General features: G+C 40.8%; 1 protein-coding gene across 3 annotated transcripts in view; it reads left to right on the plus strand.

Moving 5' to 3' along the window:
• The window catches only part of LOC147030205 (retinoic acid receptor beta-like), a 264218-nt gene that overhangs the window by 202268 nt on the left and 38573 nt on the right, over window positions 1-23377 (plus strand). For all 3 annotated transcript variants that reach the window (XM_085874018.1, XM_085874019.1, XM_085874017.1), the window contains one exon: window positions 11619-11760. In XM_085874018.1, coding sequence (XP_085730144.1) covers window positions 11619-11760 — 142 coding nt within the window. The remainder of the gene's footprint in view (window positions 1-11618; window positions 11761-23377) is intronic.

Consider the following 23377-nt stretch of genomic DNA (forward strand, 5'->3'; position numbering starts at 1 on the left):
GAGGTGGAAATGGAGTGCATTTTCGAACTCTGTGGGGTCGATATACTGTAAGAAATGACTGCACCAACATTGAATTCACTACCATTTCGAAAATATGACCTAAATCAAGATTTATCATTACTGGAGTTGAGTAACTAATCCTGCTCACTTCGATATTTTCTAATCTATAATTAATTTGTTGTCCGTCTAAACATTTCTTAGAGTAAATCGGCCCCACTGAGTTCGAAAATGCAGTCCATTTTCACCTCGGAAGTTCAGAAGTGTACAGATTCGCATCTCACCATGCCCTAATTTAATATAATAATAACTAAATAAATATATAACTCACATATTTTTCGTGAATCATTGAATCTAAAACACTGGATGTTGGGCCGGCTAGAAATAAGTTCAGGCGGGAGTGGAGACACCAATAGAGGCGCAGATGATAGTGGTATTTGGTAAATGAGACGAAATGTTCTAATAGTTTGTAATTCCATTGATTGAAAAATTAGGGTATGGTGAGATGCGAATCCGTACACTTCTGAACTTCCGAGGTGAAAATGGACTGCATTTCCACCTCGGATATCCAGAAGTACCCGTAATCGTACCTGACCATACCCTAATTTAACAAACTCATAAAACTAAAAGTCGTCATATGGAGCGACCTCTAGATCACCTCCGATCAACTTAAATTTTTTTATGCGCATATTGAATCGTAGTGGAATAATTTAAGGCTTGTGGAGACAACATCTGATTTTTAAATATTTTTTTTGCTGTTTTTGGACCACCCTAATATATAGATATAGATATATAGATATAGATATATATATATATATATATATATATATATATATATATATATATATATATATATATATATATATTCTTCTTCTTCTTTCTGCTGCTCCCGTTCGGGGTCGCCACAGCGGATCATCCGTATGATCCGCATAGTGATTTGGCACATGTTTTACGCCGGATGCCCTTCCTGACGCAACCCTGGTCGCCTGTTACGACACAGGGATATGGTACACCTATTTTAACCGGGGTATACACCGGCCCAGTGCACTGGTACTCATTTCGCCGACCTCGAAAGGATGACAGGCTGAGTCAACCCCCTGGTGTATTAATTCAGTGGCCCAACGGGGCTTGAACTCAGGACCTTTTGGATCCCAAGCCGCTGCCCTAACCACTGCGCCAACACCAGGCTCTATATATATATCCTCCTCTCCATCCTCCTCCATCAAAAGCATCCTCCTCTCCAGCAGATCACATTTTTGTGAATTTTCCATGTGCTTGTGAAGGATGGTTCATAATAATGTGGCATGAATAGCGATCTGTTCCAGCCCATTCACACCAATGCACCATCTTTCATAAGAGAGATGTGCGATCTTTTCATTTTATTTTTCCAAGTGATCTTATACTAGTGCTTGAGCTTGTACATTCATTTTTATGGTGGACAAGCACATTGTTAGACAATAAATAAGTCAACACAATATGAGAGATTTGAAACTACAATTGTAGAATTTCGAGTGCAGTGCTCAGATGAGAATGCCAATCAGGCCAAACTTTGTCTCGACCTGGAAGGCGTTCAGCTTGACCACTGCAATTCGCTTGAGAGTGACACATTGAATTGTCCTCAAACCCCGGTTATTTGTGCGTTTCACTTGATGGTGTCTCTGTCCATGCTGCTGAAGCACTGGGTATGCATTATACATTGGGATTGGTTATATACGTATCGTTGCTAACAAATGACATGCTATGCAAATGAGGTATGCCGATATGAATCCTTGTCTGTGCTTCCCATGTACTCGCTTTTGTTTCACTTTGATTGGGGGAAAACGCGTTACAGATGTGCCCCCAGCGTTCCACATGCCTGCTGTAAGCTTCGTGCCCGAGCAAACAACGGCCGCCTTGTATCCTGCATCGAATGGCCTGTTGTAATGGGATTGGAGCCACACAGGGTATCGTGTCATTGCATTTTTTTTTTAATTTTATTTAAAGTGTGTAAATCTTGTATTAACCCATTGAAGTCATGGGCATTGGACTTCTAAGGGATCCAACTATTATTTCCCAGCTTCTTGACTTCTTCACTCTTTCTTCCTAAATCTTGCAGCTTTGATCATGTTGTCCATTGGAAAGCCAACATGCATCTTCCGTGATGAAACTTCTTTTTGGTTGACCTTGAAAGAATGTTTTGTTCTTGGGCTCGCTAGTCTATGATATGAGATGTCTTTTGAGCTTGTGGTTCTTCTTACGGTCGTGGTGGTGGTGGTGGTGTTGTGTATACTATTTCCTTTGAATTCGGGTATATGGAGGTTTGACTAAGTGTTATCTTTACCTCTCCAAGCGAAGTTGAATGGAGGTTGTTTTCACCCCAGTTTGTCTGTGAGCAGGATATCTCAAAAAGTTATGCACGGATCCGGACAAAACTTGGTGGAGAGGTTGGGAGTGTAGATTTTGGTGAAGATCCGAATCCGGATCCGAGATTCAATTTTTTTTTTTAAATGATTCCTCACCATTGAGAGATGGGGCCAAAAATGATGTGGAGCACAATATCTCAAAAAGTTGTGGACGAGTTGTTACAAAACTTGATTGATGAGTTGGGTAGGTGACAAGAACAAGCCGATTCGATTTTGGTGTGCAACAAGGACGAAAGGCCGGATAGGCATCTGGACCAATCAGTGGGATACAAAACGTAAACTGTTCAGTCTGGCGGAGATATGCGCTCCACCAACTGCCATTCTAGTTTGCACTGTTACCAGTATTGGTGTTTGTTTGTAGAGTAGCAGTGCTAGTAGTAGTAGTAGTAGTAGTAGTAGTAGTAGTAGTAGTAGTAGTAGTAGTGATATCCCAGTCCATGTTTCAACCATGCCATCGACCATTTGCCGATATCGAGGTGATAATACCATGACAGGAATTTTGGCCAGGATGCCGGCGCACGATGGCCTGCTCTTTGTGAAAGACATTGTGCGGTCTTTGACATCCATCAGCGAATGCCCTGGCTGATAAACCCTGGCTTTATCTTTTTAAAGATTAATTTAAATGTTTAAAGACGAAAATCAGGGCTTAACGTCCCATCTTGCGGACGGTGCACCTTTTGATGCAGCGTTCCGCCTGCAAAGCACCAGGATAACACTTTTGTGATTGAGTCAGGAATCCAACCCAGATTGTGACTGCTCAAAGGCGAGTATGCCGCCTCAGCGAACTTTTCGGTCGTTAACTTCATTTGCTTCAGTTGTGCGCTGCTTTGCCTTTTGCACCGTTTTGCATCGCGTTCGCTCCAGTACCGTCCCACTGAGGTCTGTGGTTTAAATTTGATGCTCTCTTTCTCTTATTATTTTGAATAAAAAACATAAAATAAATGTCCTCATTATTGAGTGGAACTGTAACTCGAACCACAACGTTTATGGGTTCTAGGAAGCCAAATGTTGGAAAGATTCCTCTAATGCATTTTACTGGAGGGTTTCTTTGTTTGTTTTCCTTTTAATCCTCCCCTCGAGTTTCTCCCAAGCTCTTTTGTGAGGCCTATCTGGCTCTGATGGGATTAAAACCATTGTTATTCCCCCCAGAGTTTGTTTGGTTTTGCATTTTCGGCCTAATCCTGCATCTTGATAATGCACATATTCAAATTTGCACTATCTTGAGTATACAATCCTGAGAAGTCTTTGATATCGCTTTTGGATTCAATTCTGCTTCTCTGTTCTCAGCTGAAAATATTATTTGCCAATGGAATTGTTTGGTGACACCAACTTCCAACTCGAGATGAAGAGTTTACCGAGCATCATTCCAAAATTATTCTACTTTTCAACTTTGCAGTGAATGTTAAAAAAATAAGTGTTTTCAATGGAACAAATAACTTGCACAAAATAGCATTTGGCCCAAATCTGAGTGTGTTACCTTGTTATAACTCTGCCTCACGTTTCCTGCACCCTTTCTGCCTATAAATGCCAGGAAAGCAAATGTCAACTATAAGAATACCATAATCAGGTTGGCTGTTATTATTCCCAAATGACCCCACTGGCTAGTAACGTAGGGGATACAGATTCAAGTATACCGTACGTTCATTGTTGACTGTCCCTTTAATGGTAAAAGTACAAGGATGTCGAATAACGTCTTTGTCGAGCATCTAATTTAAAGTGCAACATCGTCCATGAGCCCAAGACCTCTGTAAAATATGAATGAACTGGAAAGTCACTGGATAGAGTGCATACCTCCGCCAGACTGAACAGTTTACATTTTGTATCCCAATGATAGGCTGGATCTGAATGTGGATCTTCACCAAAATTGAATCGGTTCTTTCTCGTCACACACCCAACGTGTCCACTCGGGTGTTCCAAAAAAATGAAAGTTTGATTTTTGCTGCTCCCTGATTTTGCCTTTGTTCCAATACCCCATAAGAACTTATAGGTCAAAAATGAACAAAATTCCATGATATTTAGGGGTTCCTCAAGTTGGCACAATTATGTCCATTATGGAGAGGGCATTTTGCACTGCAATGTCAAAAAGCTCATCTCGGTCTCCTTGGAAAAACTATTCTTTCATCCTATATGACTGCTGTGGTTTTTGAAAATATCAAACAACCATATTAATTGTGAAGTGTACTGCGTTGTGCATATTCCACGGCAAGTTGTCAGTTACAATTTGGCAAATTTCAACAATATTGTGCCAACTTGAGGAACCCCTAAACGTCCTCCAATCTGCTTCATATTTGGTGTGTATGTTTCTACTGTCAAATGGAACAAAGGCACACCAAGGGAGCATGAATATTCATACTTTTATTTTTTTACCCCCTATTATGAAGCACCCTGTGTCCACCAAGTTCCATCCGAATCCGTCCACACCTTTTTTTAGATATCGTGCTATAGATCGTTTTTGGCCTGATCTCTCAATGGTGAAGAATCACTTAAAATATTTCTAGTATCCGGATGCAGGTTCTGATCTTCACCAAAATTTAATCAGTTCGTCCTTGTCACGCACCCAACCTGTCCACAAAATTTCGTCCAAATCCAGGCACAACTTTTTGAGATATCGTGCACGCAAGCAAACACAAACAAACAGGAGCGAAAACATTACCTGTGCTCACCTTCGATGGTGGACCTAATTACTGCCCTTTCCCTCCACCGCAACGTTTGATTATAGGGTGGCAGTTTGATGTGCCATTGTCAATGTGATCTCTATTGTGCACAAGGTTTACAACGTTTTGTTTCAAATTTCCACAAACCAAGAAAGGTCTCCTCCACACACCCTGAGCCTTCTTGCGAGTTTCTTGCGGAATCGTTATCTTATGAGAATTGGCCATTTTTTTCAGGGACACGTTGGTGAGAAAATGCAATCTTTTTGAGGCTAGAGTTGCCAAGTACGTGTTTATAAATAAATATATAAATAAAAACTTTTTTTTATGTTTGAACTTTCTTTTGTAATGTTTATTATTTTTTTTCTTCATGCACATACTAAATAACATTAACCTGAAGATTTGTGTTTTATTTTTGGAGGATTTGTTATTGGCAAACTCCTTGTCCCGTGGATTCCACGCATTTAAATATTCATTGCCTTTTCTCTTTGATATTGCAACACCTTTTAAGGAAGCTCTCATTAAATTCAATTAAAGGAATGCTGGCATGCAGAGGCTACTGGGACCGCCGTGGAGTTGATAATAACCTGAGTGCTCGGCGAGTCAGCAGGTGGCTCGTTCTGTGCCGGCAGGAATTGAACCTTCATCCACACCAACACCGGGGAAAGTTTGACCGTTGTGAAAATTTTGGTGTTGGATACGTATAAAAAGTAGGGTTTAAGTGTTCACCTTGACCTTGTAATGTGTTGTAGTCTTTGAAAAATAAATAAAAGAAGTTCTATAAATGCCTGATTATGATAGTTTAAACTATGTTGAGGAGGATACAACTTTGCCATTTTTAACATCGATGAAATAACTGATGATGGGTGTAGTGGAGAGATCTACATCGGTTGATGTAAGCATTATTTGGTTTGCCTTTTAAGAAATGTAAACCATTTTTCCCATGTATTTTGAGTTATTTGGCCTGACAGGATAGCCTTGAGGTATGTGTACTCGCCTATAAGCTGTCTGGCCTGGGTTCGAATCTCGACCCAGCTTTAAACTGTCATCCTGGTGTTTCACAGGTCGGGCGATTCATCAATGTGTGTCCCGTCTGCAAACATCAGTGGTGGATGTTAAAGATCCCATGGCGTCCTTTGGAAAGAGTAGGCGAGCTATCGCCAGCACTGTGAACAAATTAGAAATTCCTGCCCTAACTACTTTGTCGAACATCAAGCCGGGCCAGCCGGTTCATGAAAAACTTGGGCCAAATTTCTCCCGGCCAACCCCACAAGTGGGAATAATAGTGGCCATTAAAGTAGTCGTTTTGAGTTATTTGGTAAAACTACCTGCATCCAAATGTTGGTTCATGGGGAATAACTGACACAGTACCTTACATGGTCATCACAAAATGCTTTTGGTATTTTTTTTCTTTTTTTTGTTTCTAATATTCTTGTATTACTCAGAGTTCGTTTTCGACCGTTAAACATCTGTATGGGACCACCTCTCTGTGTATGCATGGGGGTGGTTAAAGTGAGAACTATAACTGGGAAAGTGATGATAATATACTCGTAGGTGATGTATGGGTGGAAATAATATGGAGGAGATGAAGTTCGTTGGGTATGCATTGTGCGTACCTCGAGGCCATCCTGACGAGCCTTTCTATCCTTATATATGGGAAATCGGATGCAGGAAGTTTAGCCCATCATGTGTGTCATATAAAAAAATTAAAAAAAATTAATAAATTCCTTCACAGTGAATATTCAAACGATTGGATAAATTTGGAATTTCGTAAATCAAAAAAATTGCTTAATACCGGTCAGCGGCAATAATTGATCTCCTATATGGGGGAAAGATGTGATATCAGCAGTTTTGGGAATTGTCAGAAAGAAGTGAAACTATCGTGCAGTGAGCGCAGCCTATTCTTGCGTGCACGGAGTCTTGTTGCGCAAGTACGTGGTCCAAGCTTCCTCTCTCTGTTTTGGCGACGGATATTCGTTCCCACCCTCAAATATATACTTAACGGTGGCTTTTCTCATTACCATGGACAAGTATTGGGACGTTATCCTGGTTTTGGACAAAAACAAACTTCCCCGTGCATATTTGTTATGACGCAGAACCTCGTGATCACGGAGTTCGAGTACAGCTTGAGGTTGACTGAATGCAGCAGGACAAATTTCACGACTTAAAACATTAGTACAGACAACATTCATGGATGGCTACCGCAGTAAGAATGAAAGTACAAAAAGAGAAAAATGTAACACGAATATTATTTATGGTGCCATTGGCCAACAGAGGATGTATAACACAAAGGGTAACAATGAAAACCAAGAATGAGGATTTCAGCATTAAAAGTAGAATAACGAGCTAGGTCAGGTGTGTTGGAAGGGTGCTAAGAGCAATACACTTGAGTGCTGCGAAGAGCATGTGGAAGGAGAAATGTCAATTTTCAGCCACGGCCATTTGTAGAATCACTGCCTTTGGTAAAGATGAGCCTTTTTGACCAGTGAAAGAGTCCTGGAGGCATTGGGCAAGGCAGCGCAGTGGGCTCAGGCAGAATTCTGAGGATGCTCAAGGTACTAAGTGCCGCAATGGCAGTATGGTTTAGAAAATGCTGTGAAGGAGCCATAAGGGAACCACAGAGTGCCAATAGCAAGCTGGACCCAGATGGGAGAGCCTTGAGACTGTTGCTCGCGCATACAACCCTGCAGTCCAACCGCAAATGTATGAAAAGATGTAAACGCCACTGAAAAGGCACCACTTTGAGCCTGTGTACATGCCGCTGTACCTGCAGCTGCCATGGGAACTAACTTTTCTGCAGATATGATAAATAAATCTCTCGTCCATCTGTCTGTCTGTCTCTGTATGTTCACAGTTTTTGTTTTTGCAAGGACCGCTGGACCAGCAAGCACCACATTTGGCAAACAGACCAAGTCTGACCATAAGACCTTTGCAAGTAGTGTAATCATCCTTTGGCCCCTGTTACACCGAATCCTCCTTGAAAGTGGTCAGGGACGAGTCTTCAAACAAAATGCCAACTCTTAATGAAAGACAAATCTGACTGAAGGATTGTCCTTAGGGTATTTTCATCCACCACCTCAGCCTTTAAAGACCCTTAAAACCCTGAAGACCCTTTTGATCCATAAGACCCTTTAAGACCCCCAAGACCCAAAAAACGCACAAGACTTTTGCTACCTTGAATACCCTTTAAGACCTCAAAGACACGAAAGACCCCAAATATCCTTAAGACCCCTTCCACTCTTCAGACAGATTAGACAGATTGGACCCTTGACCATTTGGAGCTTTAGACCACTTAGACCTTGTTTGACCCTTTTTACATGCTTGAGAGGTTAGACCCTTTCGACCCCTTAGACACTGACTACAATTGGAACATACCCTTTAGAGTTTAGACCATCGAGAATCTTTCAAGCGCACACCACAAAAACATCTATAGTCTTCTTACAAAACAGACTATACATTGTTCAGTAAGTACTGTGCAAACTCGGCCCACCAGAGCGTGGGTACTCTGATAATTAAATCTTCATATAAATAATTAGACAGGAGGTCACCGGGGAAATTGCGAGTTTTTAAATTTTTTTAATTTCTGTTGTTTTTTGGGAGGAGGGGAGGGGAAGGAGTGAGGGAGGAACACAGCGTTGCCCGGCAACGACGACAGGTACCTTTGCAAGTAGTGTAATAATCCTTTGGCCCCTGATACACCGAATCCTCCTTCAAAGTGGCAAGGGACGAGTCTTCAAACAACATGCCTACTCTTAATGAAAGACGAATCTGACTGAAGGCAATCTCAGGTCGTTTCACAAAGCGTGCAACAAATGTGTCTGCTTCCAGGAGATTAAAAAACCAACATCCAGCTCACCTCAATCTTCAACTCTCAAACCTCTCTCCTTCCTCAAAGTCCTGGTGGTGCCTTGTGAAGTCACTTTGGTGTATACTCCCCCTCCATCCATTGCCTCACTTCAAATGTCACTACTGCTAATTCCACTCGTGAGAAGGTCCAATGTCTCAACTCTGTGTTCGCTTCCAAATATCACATACACAACCTCTTACTCCCTGTCCCAACCCTACTGACTCGCTCCTCGACATAGGCTTTCTCCTCTGAGAAGGTGGAGACCTCCCCCCCCCCACTCTGATTTTACAACATGGCTGGATGGCTCCTTAAAACTTGCTGTGCCATTGTTGCAAATACTCTTTCTTCTCTGTTTAACCTATCATTTGCCGTAGGTCATCTCCTGTCTACTTGGACATCAGCTAATGTCACTACATTGCACTAAAGAGCACAAAAGCATATTCTCTTCACTTTTGGCCCATATGTTTCCCTCCAATTATAAGCAAAGGCATGGAATCAATCATCACAGTTGACATAGAATTCTTCCTTTTCTCTGATGGCCTGCTCTCAGGCCATCAGTTTATTTTCCGAGCCACTCCATCCTGGACACACTGCTGATGCTCTCTCGGCAATGGATGGAGGCCCTGAATCCAAAGTACGAGATCAGGGCTGTCTCCTTTGACAGGTCTTGAGAACTTAACACAGTCTGGCACAGCGTGCCTGTGTGTGGTTCTCAACAGCATCCTTTCATCGGCTCTCCTTGTCGTGGCTGGGGTAACTCAAGGCAGTGTCTTGGACCATGTTCTTTTCCTGATCTTCATTAACGATGTGCCTGACTTTTTTTTTCTTTCATTCACTGATGGCTGACTCTACTTTCTGGAGTAGCATCATCCTTCAGGTAGGCAGGTAGCAGCTCCTTCTCACAGATTGGTGACTGCTGTCTTCCACCTCCTTGCACTGATCTTGCACTCCATGCCATTTCTAGACTGTGTCCATTCCAAGTTTCTTCCAGGCACATGTGTTGTGCTTGTAACACTTCTGGTAAAACTCCCAAAATCTAGGTGACACTACTCACCTACACTCATTTGTTCCTCTTTTCTCTCACCTGTGGAATTGAGTTCCTCTTTTCAATCTTTCTACCTTTAAGGGTTTCCAAATGGATCTTCACCTCTTAAGGTCACCCCCCCACCCCATATTAATTATCTTCTCTATTCTCATTAACTCTTCACAAGTCGACCCCTTCTTTTCCAAGTTATTGTGTTTACCCTTTCCCTCCACCTACATTTCCATTTTCCCTTCCATTGCTGTTTTATTTCCGGTTTTCCATCCTTTTCAGCCCCATTCTTACTGTATTTGAACTTGTTTACTGCTTCTTCACCCACTGTGCCTTCACAAACAAGCTCCGAAAGCTGGATGTAACTTCTTTCTTATTGATTCTCTTCTGTCTCAATTGTTCATCTGCATCTCTCTCACAGCTCCAGTCTCAAAATCTCTGGCTCTGCTGGCTCTGCTCACTCTCTCTTTCTCTCTCTGGATCCCTTTAACTCTACTGCCAACTGTCACGAGCACGTCCCTCAAAATGGTTTTTTTCTCCTACGCCTCACCCTCAGTCCCTCCTTTAACTTGTTTACAAATTTGATGAGACGGTTCAAGCCACGGTGAGTTTTTCGCTAGACATCGGGAGTGTATATACAAATACTTGTTCAAAGAGGGGGAGTATGTTCAGCCCGTCCATATTTGCCAATTGGCTCAGGTCGAGTGGAAAATTCTACATGGATATTTTAAAACGTGTCTGTCTGTCTGTCTGTCTGTCTGTCTGTCCCTCTGTCACATAGCATGAGATTCCATCATCCTCACATTATTGTTAATTTAATGTTTCATTGTTATTTAATTTTTATGTTGTGTATATATAAATTATGCATCAAGAAGGTCAGTAATTTTGAATCATTGATTGACACAATTAGGCTACTCACTATCACACAGAATTTCTGTGGGACATATCTCATGAGATTGTGAATTGGACATTGTTTTGACTGTCACTTTACACCCAGAACCATTTTGATGAGGTATTGAAGAAATAATATGTAATGCTACAAGAATGCCCTCTTGCTTTGAACAACGAGAAGAAAGGGGGAAGGGAGGACAGAGAATTATGGTGGGGGAGTGGGGGAAGAATGGTCAGAGTTGGGGGAGGGGAGTTGAGGACTTGGGGTCGGAGGAGAGGGGAGGGGAGTTGAGGACTTGGGGTCGGGGGGAGTGGGTTGATAGAGCCAAGCAACGTCTTTCGGGAGCTCATAGCAAAACAATATTAAATTCCTATGATATTTAACTGCTCTTCCCATAATATTGTTGAAGTCACATGATACATTATACGGAATTTCTGTGGGCATCTGCTAGTAGGCTACACTAATAACAGACTACAAAATCTGAATCATATTTGTGAAGCACATCTAACATTGACCCTGCTTTATCCAACGTCATTTTAAAATTCTTAATTAAATTATTGTCACAAAAACATCATGGTTGTTTTACTTATTACATATACAAAAAAAAATCGCCATTTTTACAAAAGTACATTATATTATTATATGTAGTATGCCAGACTTGTGAATCTTTATGAACTGTCACAACATATTGTTTGTATTAATACTTGGGAGTGGTGTTCAACCTGCGATTGTTAAAATATATGCTCGAGTCGAATAAAGCTTTCAAGTGATGAAATGTTGGTTTATTTCTGCTCAGGGCTTCTTTCGGAGGAGCATCCAGAAAAACATGGTGTATACCTGTCACCGTGACAAGAAGTGTGTTGTAAACAAGATAACGCGAAACCGCTGCCAATACTGCCGCTTGCAGAGGTGCCTTGAGGTCGGCATGTCCAAGGAATGTGAGTAATATCATTTTTTATGCTCGTCTGTAGATCAGGCTTCTCTTTTCTTGGCGAATTGATGAAAAAGCATTTTTAGGAAAATGCACAAGTTATATTGACTTTCTCATTATAACTCTTTGTTGGGGTTGTAATCATGTCCCATGTAAATTATGAAAAACGTCTGTGTTTATCCCTACCCCTCCCTTTCCCCTCAACTTACTCTTTCTCTCTAATATATGATCCTTGCATGCCAATTTTTCTACTCTTCCCTTCCCTTTACTTTCTCCTATTCTCTTTCCCCCGTTTCTACACACTTTCCACTCTACCTTGCCTCTCTATTCATCTTTCCCATCTTCCCCTGTCCTCTTCCTTTTCTTAATTTTAAGCTCATCATTTTTGTCCATCCACTACAGTGTACATACATTTTTCTGACATTGAGCTCAGAGAATAGGGAGGGGGCATCCCATCTTTGATTGTGTGTGGAACCATTGTGTATCTTTGGTCTTGCAAGGGGTCTGTTTGTACTGGTTCAGGCAATACCTCAGCATGGGTAAATCGGTTGAAGTTGATTTGGGATACATGTAGGGTCACTGAGTGTGTGCTGGTAGTTTGTATAATTTTTTTTATTTTTATTTTCATCACCGCACGCACGCGAAGCGAAAAGCGCCGTGAAGTAATATGGTTCTTGTCCATCTGTCCGTCTGTCTTATCAGCTTATGATCAAGGACATATTTAATTTCAATTGAATGTTATATTTTGAACACTAATCGGAACATGAATACGAAGACAAATCTGTCATTTTACCGTACCTTGGCTCAAAATTTGTCCCGATCGCACATGCACAGAGAGGAGTAATATAATGTTTTGTACTCTGTCTGCCTGCCTGGCAATCAAAACAAAATTGAAAATCATTCCAAACAGGAAACTGTTATTTAGGACGTTATAAAGAACACAAGCAACATGCACGAAGAAATAATGTAACGTGTTCGATAGGGTCGGTGATGTGATAGACACTGCAGAAATTGGTGGTAAAACCGGAATTGATTTAGTACTTGAACACTATATAACACAAATCGCATTATTACTGAAATAACCTCCAATTTTCAGTACTTCAATTTAAACAAGTGAAAAACACAATAAAATGTCATAGCCCCCGTTGTTTTAGCAATTTTACTGGATGGATTAAAGGGCGAGCCCATATTTATGTTCAACTAAAAAGGCTGCCAGTCTATAAGGCGGCCATCTTTAATCGGATCGTAAAATAAAGAGAGGGGCACGTGTCTGCCATCATGTACTGTGCTTGTGCCACGTTTGAACAAAATCGGACCATGCATGTCTGAGAAATGATTGGGGACACATTTAAGTAACGAAATGGCCACCGGTCGGCCATCTTGGATATGATCTTTAAAAAAATGACGTGCTTATATACGCCGTCATTCTTTATCTGTATGCCAAGTACGAGCAACATCAGTAAATGCATGTCCGAGAAATGGTTGTGGACGCATGCACACACGCACGGACACAAAAATTGAGACCAAATCCATAAGCCCCCGTTTCAAACTAAGTCCAATGGGGGCTAATAAAGTTTCAACAGGGTGGTGTTCGGAACTGCTTCTGGACCGCTTCAATAGCACTAAACGTTCGAATTTTTAAAAACAATCGTTAAATCATTATTTTATTAAAATGGAAGGAACACTGCCTGGGGTATCGTGTTCCATGAACTCTCCAGTTAATTATATTTTTGTGGCTGTTAAAACTAACTCTGGTGGAGCTTTGACGTTGCTCTGCACTTTATCTTAAACCATGTTATCCCCATGCTGATTTTTTTTTGTTAATAGGGGAGAAGGGATGATATTGTAATCGAGTCTGTTTGTCATGCTGTCTTATAAATGGTTGTGCAAAAATTCACCAAATATGGTAGTAATTGTGATCACCATATGGTATGAAGGTGCAAGAGCAGTGTCATTTTTTGGCTGGTGCAGGTTCAAAATGTCAAATACCAAAAAATGTAATTACAGGCACATTTAAGAAAACATTTTTAAATGAAACTGGATATGCAATCAACATTGGGGGATGCATAAAATATGAAATGATTTTTTTGGGGATTTGACCCCTGGTTCATGCCCTGGGGGCTAAGGGTCACGGGGGTCAAAACAGGGAAAAAATTATCTCAAAATTTAATATTGGGTCATTCGTGGTGGAACTTTTTGCCATCTTTCAACTCTGCTTTCGGTGGGAAGCGTGAGGATCTGCGATGGCATGCCATCGACTTTGCTCTCGTGTAAAATTGTACTTGTCTGTGATTGGATTATAGTGATACTACATATATAATATAGTGATAAAGGACTTTTTCACTTCTGTGACATTTCTTCCTGTTACCCAGAATTGAATTGGTTCTTTATCATATTGTGGGATCCAAGACAGTGCCAAATATCAGCTTCAGACGACAATTGGCGTTAATGATTTCTCCTGGTTGACACACTCAATTGACAAACAAATGGAATGTGGTGATTCGGATTTTGGTTCTGGTTTGGAAATATAGTAGCGTAGTCCCTGTATTTTATGGACTCCTCTGGATCCAAGTGAAAGTTTCCCTTCACGCAGATGTCCTTTCATCACATGGAAAGTAATATATATATATATATATATATATATATATATATATATATATATATATATATATATATATATATATATATATATATATATATATATATATATATATATATATATATATATTACCAAAAGCCTTAATTATGTTATTGATAAAAAAGATGTGATAAAATAGATGTATAGGTATCTTGAGATGCTGAGTCTGAATTATGAGTGCTAACAAGCATATTTCATATTGTCTGTATTAATGCAATCGACTCCTAACTTGCCCCCCACCCCCCAACCCCCAACCCCCAACCAAAGAAATGAGGAAAAAAAACAACACTCCCCATTTGTATTGACTGTCGAAGTCTTATCTGTAATGCACCTTTTCACTGCTGCTTTCCCCCTTCCCAATGAGTCGAAATGGGTTGGAATGAGTTTGTTGTGTGGGTGACGTAGTCGGTGTCATGGGAGGGTATGTGTGCTCGTGTATTTTGTGATGGGGTTGGAGGTGGGGAATATGTAGCGCAGGCGTTATGAGACTGTTGACTTCCTCCTGCGTGAAGTTTTTCTCATTTCCTTGTATCATATTTATAAATGATTTTTAAATTCAGTGCTTTTAATATTTAAAAAACAAAATATATAAATCAAACCAACGGGCCCAATTTTTCTTATCTTATTGGGTTTGTTGAGGAACGTTTTTCACCCACGACTGGCCAGGCCTGATGTTTGACTGTAGGTGGCAATAATTTTGTATTCAGATGGCGTAGTATCATTAACGTCCACAAGCTAACGCAAGCAGGTGGTTCCCTCCTAGCTTAAGATCCATTGGAGGGACGGTACACTTTGTGATACAACGCCCTGCCTATCACATCAGGTTCGGGCTGAGAATCAAACTCCGACGAGCTCTCACGTGACGGATGTACAAATTACCTCCACAAAGTAAAATCCAACCGGGCCTCACTCTAACAAGACATTATCTGCTCGAGCAGGACAAAACCTCCCAAAATGTCTGTCCATGTTGAATGGGTCTCCCCGTGGTTCAAGGTGAATAAGCATTGAAAAAATGGTTGGCACATTGTTTAAATGTCCTGACAAAGTTGGGTCAACCATTTTGGGGGTCTCCACTCTGCAGAATCCAGGGACTGCTGTAATCTCTGCGTGTTCAAGGATTCGCTTGTCGTCGTGTTTTCCTTTCATCGTTCATTTTTCTTCTGTCATGCCATCTGCTATTTGTTTCTTCGATTATTATGTTTTTCACTTCAAATTTTAAAGAATTCTTAGTTGTGCTTCCAACTTGAGCATGGCTTTGGGCGCTTGTTCTGCTTGATGGGATTTTTTTTTATTATTATTCCACCAAATGTTGATGCACTCAGAGACTACAATGATAAAGTTATTTTAACAGAGCAGTTTCAAGTCACATATGTCATGCATATCCTCCGACAAAGCCGATTGATCCAAAGGCTTTGGATATACAATTTGTTTTTTTGAAGATCCTCAGAACCATGGCACCAACCAAACCAAGACTCCAAATATGCATCGCAGCCTGGTACGCTACAAATCTGAGAAGTTCAGAAATAAAATAGCCTGCACAGGTTTGATGGGTTCTGCAGAATAACAGCAGGTGTGTGTGTGTGTGTGTGTGTGTGTGTGTGTGTGTGTGTGTGTGTGTGTGTGTGTGTGTGTGTGTGTGTGTGTGTGTGTGTGTGTGTGTGTGTGTGTGTGTGTGTGTGTGTGTGTGTGTGTGTGTGTGTGTGTGTAAAGACCCACCCACATCTCTTACCTGTGAATGGAGGGCATAGCCAATGAGCTCTCACCTAATGAACTAAACTCAGATGGCTCGGATTATATAAACAATTGACCCCTCCCTCACTCCTCCAGCCGAAGAAGATGCATAAAGTAACAACAATGCATACCAATGAGGCTACCAAGCATGTTCCACATGCAAACGTCAAAAGCAGGTAAGTGCTCTGCTGTTTTGAACCCTTCCCTGAATTCCACAACAAGTTTATAGTAGCTTACCGTTGTATACTATGTGTAAACGTCTTTATAGTTGTCGAGGAACTCTGGGAAGGGTTCAAAACACCATAGCACTTACCTTGTGTAGGCCTTCTTGGGTTGCGTTTCGCAACTTCTTCAGCTCAAGTAGTGTGGGAGGGGTCAATTGTTTACATAATCCGAGCCACCTGGGTTTAGTTCATGAGGTGAGAGCTGATTGGCTATTCCCTCCATTCACAGGTGAGAGATGTGGGTGGGTCTTTCTTTATATATTGACTGCTTTTGATGTTTGCATGTGCTACATGCTTGAGAGCCTCATTGGTATGCATTGCTGTCTACGCTATCACTGATGATTCACCAAAAAGTGATGAAACCGGTCCAGAAGCTGAGGGGGTGTGTAGCATTGGGCTTCTCATGTATGTACTATGTGTGAACGTCTTTATAGTTGTTGAGGAACTCTGGGGATGGTTCGAAACAGTGGAGCGCTTACATTGTGTAGGTCCTCTTTGGTTGCTTTATACATCTTCTTCGGCAAGAGAAGTGTGGGAGGGTTCAATATGATATATATATATATATATATATATATATATATATATATATATATTATATTATATATATTATATATTGTATATATTTTATATATATATATATATATATATATATATATATATATATATATATATATATATATATATATATATATATATATATAATCTAGTGATTATGATTTGACCACTTATAACCATATCCCATGAATCCTTCCTTTACAACCAAGATGGCATCAATAGCAACCGCAGCACTCGTGTCTATATCGACAAGAAAAGCAGTTTGTTTGTTTACTTGGTTTTTTCCAAGTTTGCAATTATTCTGGCCTCAAAAACGGGAATTTTGGACCTGTCTCATGGTCTCTACTTTGAACTTAAGGTGTTAATCCTTGGAAACATTGATTAAAGTTGCTAGCAACATGTTCACAAATCCTGCTCTGCTTTTGCTTCATCTCTACCAGATTTCAACAATGGTTAAAGTCTCCAAATTTCGAGCAAGAGGTCAGGGTCATTGCTCTCTTAATATATCTTTGGAATTCCATGAAAACCCTCTCCATTTTTGCAGATGACTTTATTTTGTTTTGTACCGTACCCTATCCCACTGACGGGCAAGCAGCTGTGTCACTCTCTGCTAATCTGGAATTGATCAGGTGCTGATCCGATAAACAGAGCATATCTTTCAATCCTGGCAAGTCTCTCACCTACCTTGCAGCTCCGGATGGATTGCCAAACAAATGGATTCTCTTACTTCCAGGTTACTGTGTGTCCTCCCCTGCTCCCCTCTCTTCCTTCCTTGTTCATTCACCCTTTCCTTGGTGTGTCCAGTTGTACAGCCCAACTGTTGGCACGTTTTCTCTTTACCTTCTTGTCGCTTCACCTTCATCTTGCATGAGCCTAGATTTTGCGTACAATTTACACTCGTTATTGGAACTGCTTTCTTTTTTTTTGTTGCCATTGCGGCCTTGCTGGATGCGACCAGCCACTATTTACCTACCATCGTGTCCTGCTATTTATTCTTTCCCATTTATTTACATCTTCTGTCTTCACTCACAAACCGATGTTTAAATCCTATCTTTAACGTGGTCATTATGTCTGTCCTGTCTACGCCATCCTGTAATAAGTATTGCAAATTTCAATCTTTGTATAACTTTCCTTTAACAAGTTTGGATATCTACACAAAAAGGGCACTTTGCAAGCTTTGCAATCTACACTTTGCAAGTCCATTGTGCAACAGAGCATGCTGTATGAACAGCAAATAAAATGAGTGTTTGTATTTGGCCAGACAACCTTTTTAACATGTACCGGTAGTTGTTGAAAGGAGGATCTACCCAAAATGGTCTGAGTTCAATGACCACATGAGTGACCACATTGAGGGTTCCTCTGGAGCCGGTACAAGTCTTGCTGTCATGCTGCTCTCAACTAAAAAATGACTGCAATGGCACAGTTACTCTGACCACCGAGTTCAGCATTTCCATCGTGCTGTTAAATTAGTCTGGCTGCTGCTGCTGCTGCTGTTTTTTGTCTAAAAAATAAAAAATAAATTAAAAAAATCACATCTTCCTTCTTACCAGGCTTCCCTGCCATGCATTTGAAGGCACCGATGCGCATGGCACAAGCGACTGGCTATGTGATACATGATAGTATTCCAGATTTAAATGTGAATAACATTCCATTCTTGAGATGCAATGCAGTTATTCATCCCTGTGGAGCCTCGTTTGTTTTTTTTTGTTTTTTTTCTATGGGTGCCGGACAAGATAAACAATGGATTTTGTTAACCAGAGGTCTATAAGAGTACGTTTACCACCGTGGGAAGCGAGGTGTGGCTGATGTTACGAGCGTTGGTCCCTCGTTAGAAGAAAGGGAGCAACTGTGCACCTTTTAAAATGGAGCACTGACTAAGCAGTCCAGTTGGGGGAAAAAGGGGGGTGGTAGAATAGTTCTTGCTCCAAAATATTGTGATCCCATATTAGACATCTCTCTACAGTCAAAAACAGACTATGAAGTCATATAAGGGGTAAATTGGTTGGTGGAGGAAGAAGTCAACTTTTGTTCTCATTGATCATGACACAAATACAAGATTATTACTGGATGCTGTTCCTTATGTCAGTTTGATGAAGTTGCCACAAAGTTCTCATCTTTGCACGTTTCTTCGTGACAATTTTCAAAACAAGGGCTTTGGCTCTTGAAGATGATCCTTAAACCACTTCTGCCTACTTCCTGAAAGTATTGGGAAACTTGATTGAACGCTCAGAAGCCGTCATATCTCGCATGCCTCAGAACCCACCCTTGAAATCCATATTGATAGATCTACCATGCCTGATGTTTGGGAAGCAGCTCTTGAAGGAACCGGTGACGTCATGTTAGGCCGATGAATTATCAAAGAGTCCAATATATGAGTTTTAGAGATCTGAGTCTGAGCCGATTCCCTGAAGTTTACAGGAATACAAAAACATCCAGGTATGCATTTCAAGTTGGAATATCTTCAGACCTGTAGCCGTACCTATCCTAATTATCTCCATTTAAAACCCTGTTTTACACCTTGCTTGCTTTGAACGGATGTCTATCCGTACCCCGACCAAAAATGCATGTAAGTTGACTGAAAGCAAGCACGTCATCAAATAGGCAAAAAAACTTTGAGCATGTGGTCTTGAAGGTGCTTCTAAGTGGTCAGAAGTTGGAAGGAAATGGTAGAAATTAAACGGAAGTCAAACCAGGCACTATACTTGGTATAATCAGGCAGCAAAGCATGTTAATATAGTTAAATGGTTGTTCAACCCACTCTTCGTTTATGAGTAAATGCATTTCACCGTTTCATTCACAATCGTACATTTTCTTAGTATATTTCAAACGTGCATACTTTTTCTCAATTACAATAGCACAAATGATATATTTTTATTCTTTTAAAACAATAAATGAATCTGATTGTATTATAAAATGAGGTGTGTGTGCGCGTGTGTGTGTGTGTGTGTGTGTGTGTGAAACTCAAAGAAAAAAAACATGGCTGGCCTGATCTCCAGCAAAGTCAGCAAACGTGTTGGTAGTACCCAGCTTCAGGTCATGAGAAACCCATCCCCCCCTCCACCTTCCCATGAGGAGAAGGGAAGTCTAGTTTCAATTTTACCTGTACATATGCCACAGTAGAGTTGGCAGGATAGCTTAGAGGTATGTGCACTTGCCTTTGAGCTGTCTAGTTTGAGTCTGAATGGCAACACAACTATATACTGGTGCTTTACATACAGGTCAAGGCATCAATTGTGCGTGCTGTCCATTGGATGGAAATTAAGAGGACCAGCTTGCTACTACTAGTCCATGATGGACATTAAAAATCCCACGGTATGTTTTAGCGAACATTGGGCAAGTTACTACCAGCACCCAGAACAAATTACAAATTCCTGCCATGTTCATTGAAACGACAGGCCCGACTCTCCAGTTTGAAGGGTTGGGCCAAAGTTGTTCTCCGGCCGACTCCACAAGAAGGTAGGAATAACTGGGGCCATGGTTGTGGTAGTTGGCGTGGAAGTCATCTCAGAACAGCTCATTGGTTGAGTGTATAAAGCCTGACTACTTTGTTGGCCGCAATACCCATGCCCGTTCATTGGAGAGTATCTTTCAATCCATCCACTATGGTGGAACAATTATATTTGTGCATGCTGTGGACTCTGCTTTGAAGGAGTACACGTGGACCAGCGAGTCAATAAGAAAAGTCCACCATCAATTAGATGACGATGTATTCCAAAATGAAGATTCGTGATTTGTTTGAGACCAACAGGCGGTGAAATCTGAATATCTCATCTATTCAATGAAGAGCAACATACATAGCCAATGTATGAACTATGTTTGCAACTTTAGGCTGAACAACATCATAGGAAGTGAAAATGTTTTTGTAACACTTTCGGACTTCTTAGATTTGACTTGATCGAGTCCTTTGGAGTCCTTGCCCTCCAAGTCCACTAATGTCCGTGTAATTAATCACAAAGTACGTCGATGTCTATTAATATCTGTCCTGTATGTGATTCATGTGAGATCTCCTCCACGAGCCTTAGATCGGTGTAAATAAGCAGAACCAAAACAAAACCTTACTTGTGCGACGAAGCTCTGAATATCTCAAATGTTGTGGATTCTGTTTAATAATCATGTGCTTGTTCTTTCTCTTGCGCAGCACTCGACTTCACATTTGATTCAACTTTTGAATGACATTATTCAGAGAACGATTTGTATAAATACAGCCACTTAATATTTCTCAGCCTTGTTTCAACTTGCACTGCTATTGTTGCAATGTTGTTGTTTTTATTGCAAATATAAATTCTGGGAGTTTACATATGAGCATGCTGGTTCTCGCACCACAGGAATGAAAATTGGTTTCCTGTTTAATGATCTGTTTTAGAGCTGGCTTGTTAATATAATACTCAGTGTTGCTTGTGTGCTAAATTATTTTGCTACTGAAAGTGAAAGCAGAAACAGGCAGTCAATTCCAGAGTGAAAGGGGGGAAAAAAAGAAAAGAAAAGAGGATGCACACCTGTGTGCAAAGACACGCAGGGATGGCTCGCTGAAGCCAGGTGAGTGAAACGATGACTTATCGAGGGTGGAGGAACTGCAGCTTTTAATTCTGTGGCACACCCACCATAGAAGTAACGGTAGAAGAGCGATGGACAGTAAACTGCTTCCACAGTGGGCTCAAGGTTGACAGTATGTGAGTTATCACCCACAAGTCTAGTTGCCTTTGACTGCACTCTATCATGAATGCACAGTGCAGACAAAGGAGTTCTGCCCAAAATGTGTGAGCAGTATTCCATTATGGGGTGAACTTGAGATTTCTGAAGAGTCAAACACTTTGGAAGAAGTAAAGTAATTTTGGGGGCTCAAAATGAATCCCAATTTCTGGGAAGACTTTCTAGCAATGGTTACAATATCAGGCTTGCTTCCAGGAAAGATCAAGGAAAATTTAAATTCTCATAATGTTGATTGTGGAAGTCTGTGTGAAGGATGTGCTGGAGAAGATTAGAGAGGGGTCATTGGTTTTGACCTTGTGATGAGAATGGATTGGGTCTCGTGTGGTTGAATGTGGCAAGGTTGTTGAGCCTCCATTCCATTATGGAGTTCATATCAGAATTCTGAGAGTGTCCAGTTGAACTGTGGTTTGCATTCAATGACTGAGAAGAAGACAACTGAAGAATTTGGGTTGACAGGGGAGTGGAGAGTAGTTATTGCAATGCTAATAAAGATATCTTATTGCAGTGGTAATTACAGAAGGATTGGGAGAGCCTGATATTATTTCCAAGAGATTTTTTTTTTCTTACAGTTTCTGAAGCTCATGGAAGAACTGTCATATATATATATATATATATATATATATATATATATATATATATATATATATATATATATATATATATATATATATATATATATATATATATATATATATATTTAACATGCACACAGGGACAGCAGAACATCCAGAACTGGACATTAAACACAGCCATTGACCTTTAGGGAGATGCTTCTCGAAACGTGCATGGTGCTGGCATCACCATGTTGTGGTGGAACTTTTTTCTCTGTAGTTAGCGGAGTATTTTTTTTGGGGGGGGGGGGAGAAATCTTCCTCCTCTCCTCAATGATGCCAACCCACAGGGTTTGTCCATGTTCTATCCTCTAAATACTGAGTATCAACCAAGGAAGCACCACGTGCCATTTCATAGTTGTGGTTTTTTTTGTCCCCTGTCCCTCAGACAAGGTCGGAGAGTGACGGGAACATTAAATTGAGTCTCTGACCAACCGACCATCTGTCCCCGTACTTTTGTGTACATGGTATTTCAAAAAGCGTTAAACATTTAGCTTTCATGTTGCAGATATCTATTCCTCATGACATTGTCATGATATCTGCATGGGGACAAAAAAAACCACAACTGTAAAATGGCATATGGTGCTTCCTCGATTGATATCTATTCCTCGTCCTGATTAGATCATGGCTGTGATTGGCTGAATTTTTCGTGCCATGGCAATCATCTTCGTAACTTGGCTTGTGTATGTGATATTTCAAAAACATTTAAGATTTATCTTTCATATAACACATTTGTAGTCCTCATACCACCCGAAAGGTGGGGGACCTCGAGTATCAGCTCCTTGTTTTGTGTGACTTGGCCAGGATCAGATTCGAACTGCTGGACTCAGAGCGGATGCTTTAACCATAGTGCCACCAATTCTGACGAGATCTGACATAGTTCATCTCAGTTAGTATGAGCCAAAAACACTTAGTGGAGGGATGTGATTGGGGGATGGGGGAGTGGAGGTACGAAGGGGTGCTGAGTAGAAATCTGACGATGGTGTAAGGAGCCAAGGGTCACTGATGCAGAAATAATTAAGATGATCAGAGATGCAACTTGGATTTGACAAGCTGAGAACGGTCATTTACAATTGTGAATGCCTCAGCTTCCTGTCCTGGTCAGTCATTGTGAGATGTTTGAAGAAGTCAAGTGGAATTAACATTTTTTTTTTA

The sequence above is a fragment of the Eptatretus burgeri genome, chromosome 3 (genome assembly GCF_056783735.1).
Source record: "Eptatretus burgeri isolate ZD-2024b chromosome 3, Ebu_testis_v1, whole genome shotgun sequence".
NCBI lineage: Eukaryota > Metazoa > Chordata > Myxini > Myxiniformes > Myxinidae > Eptatretus > Eptatretus burgeri.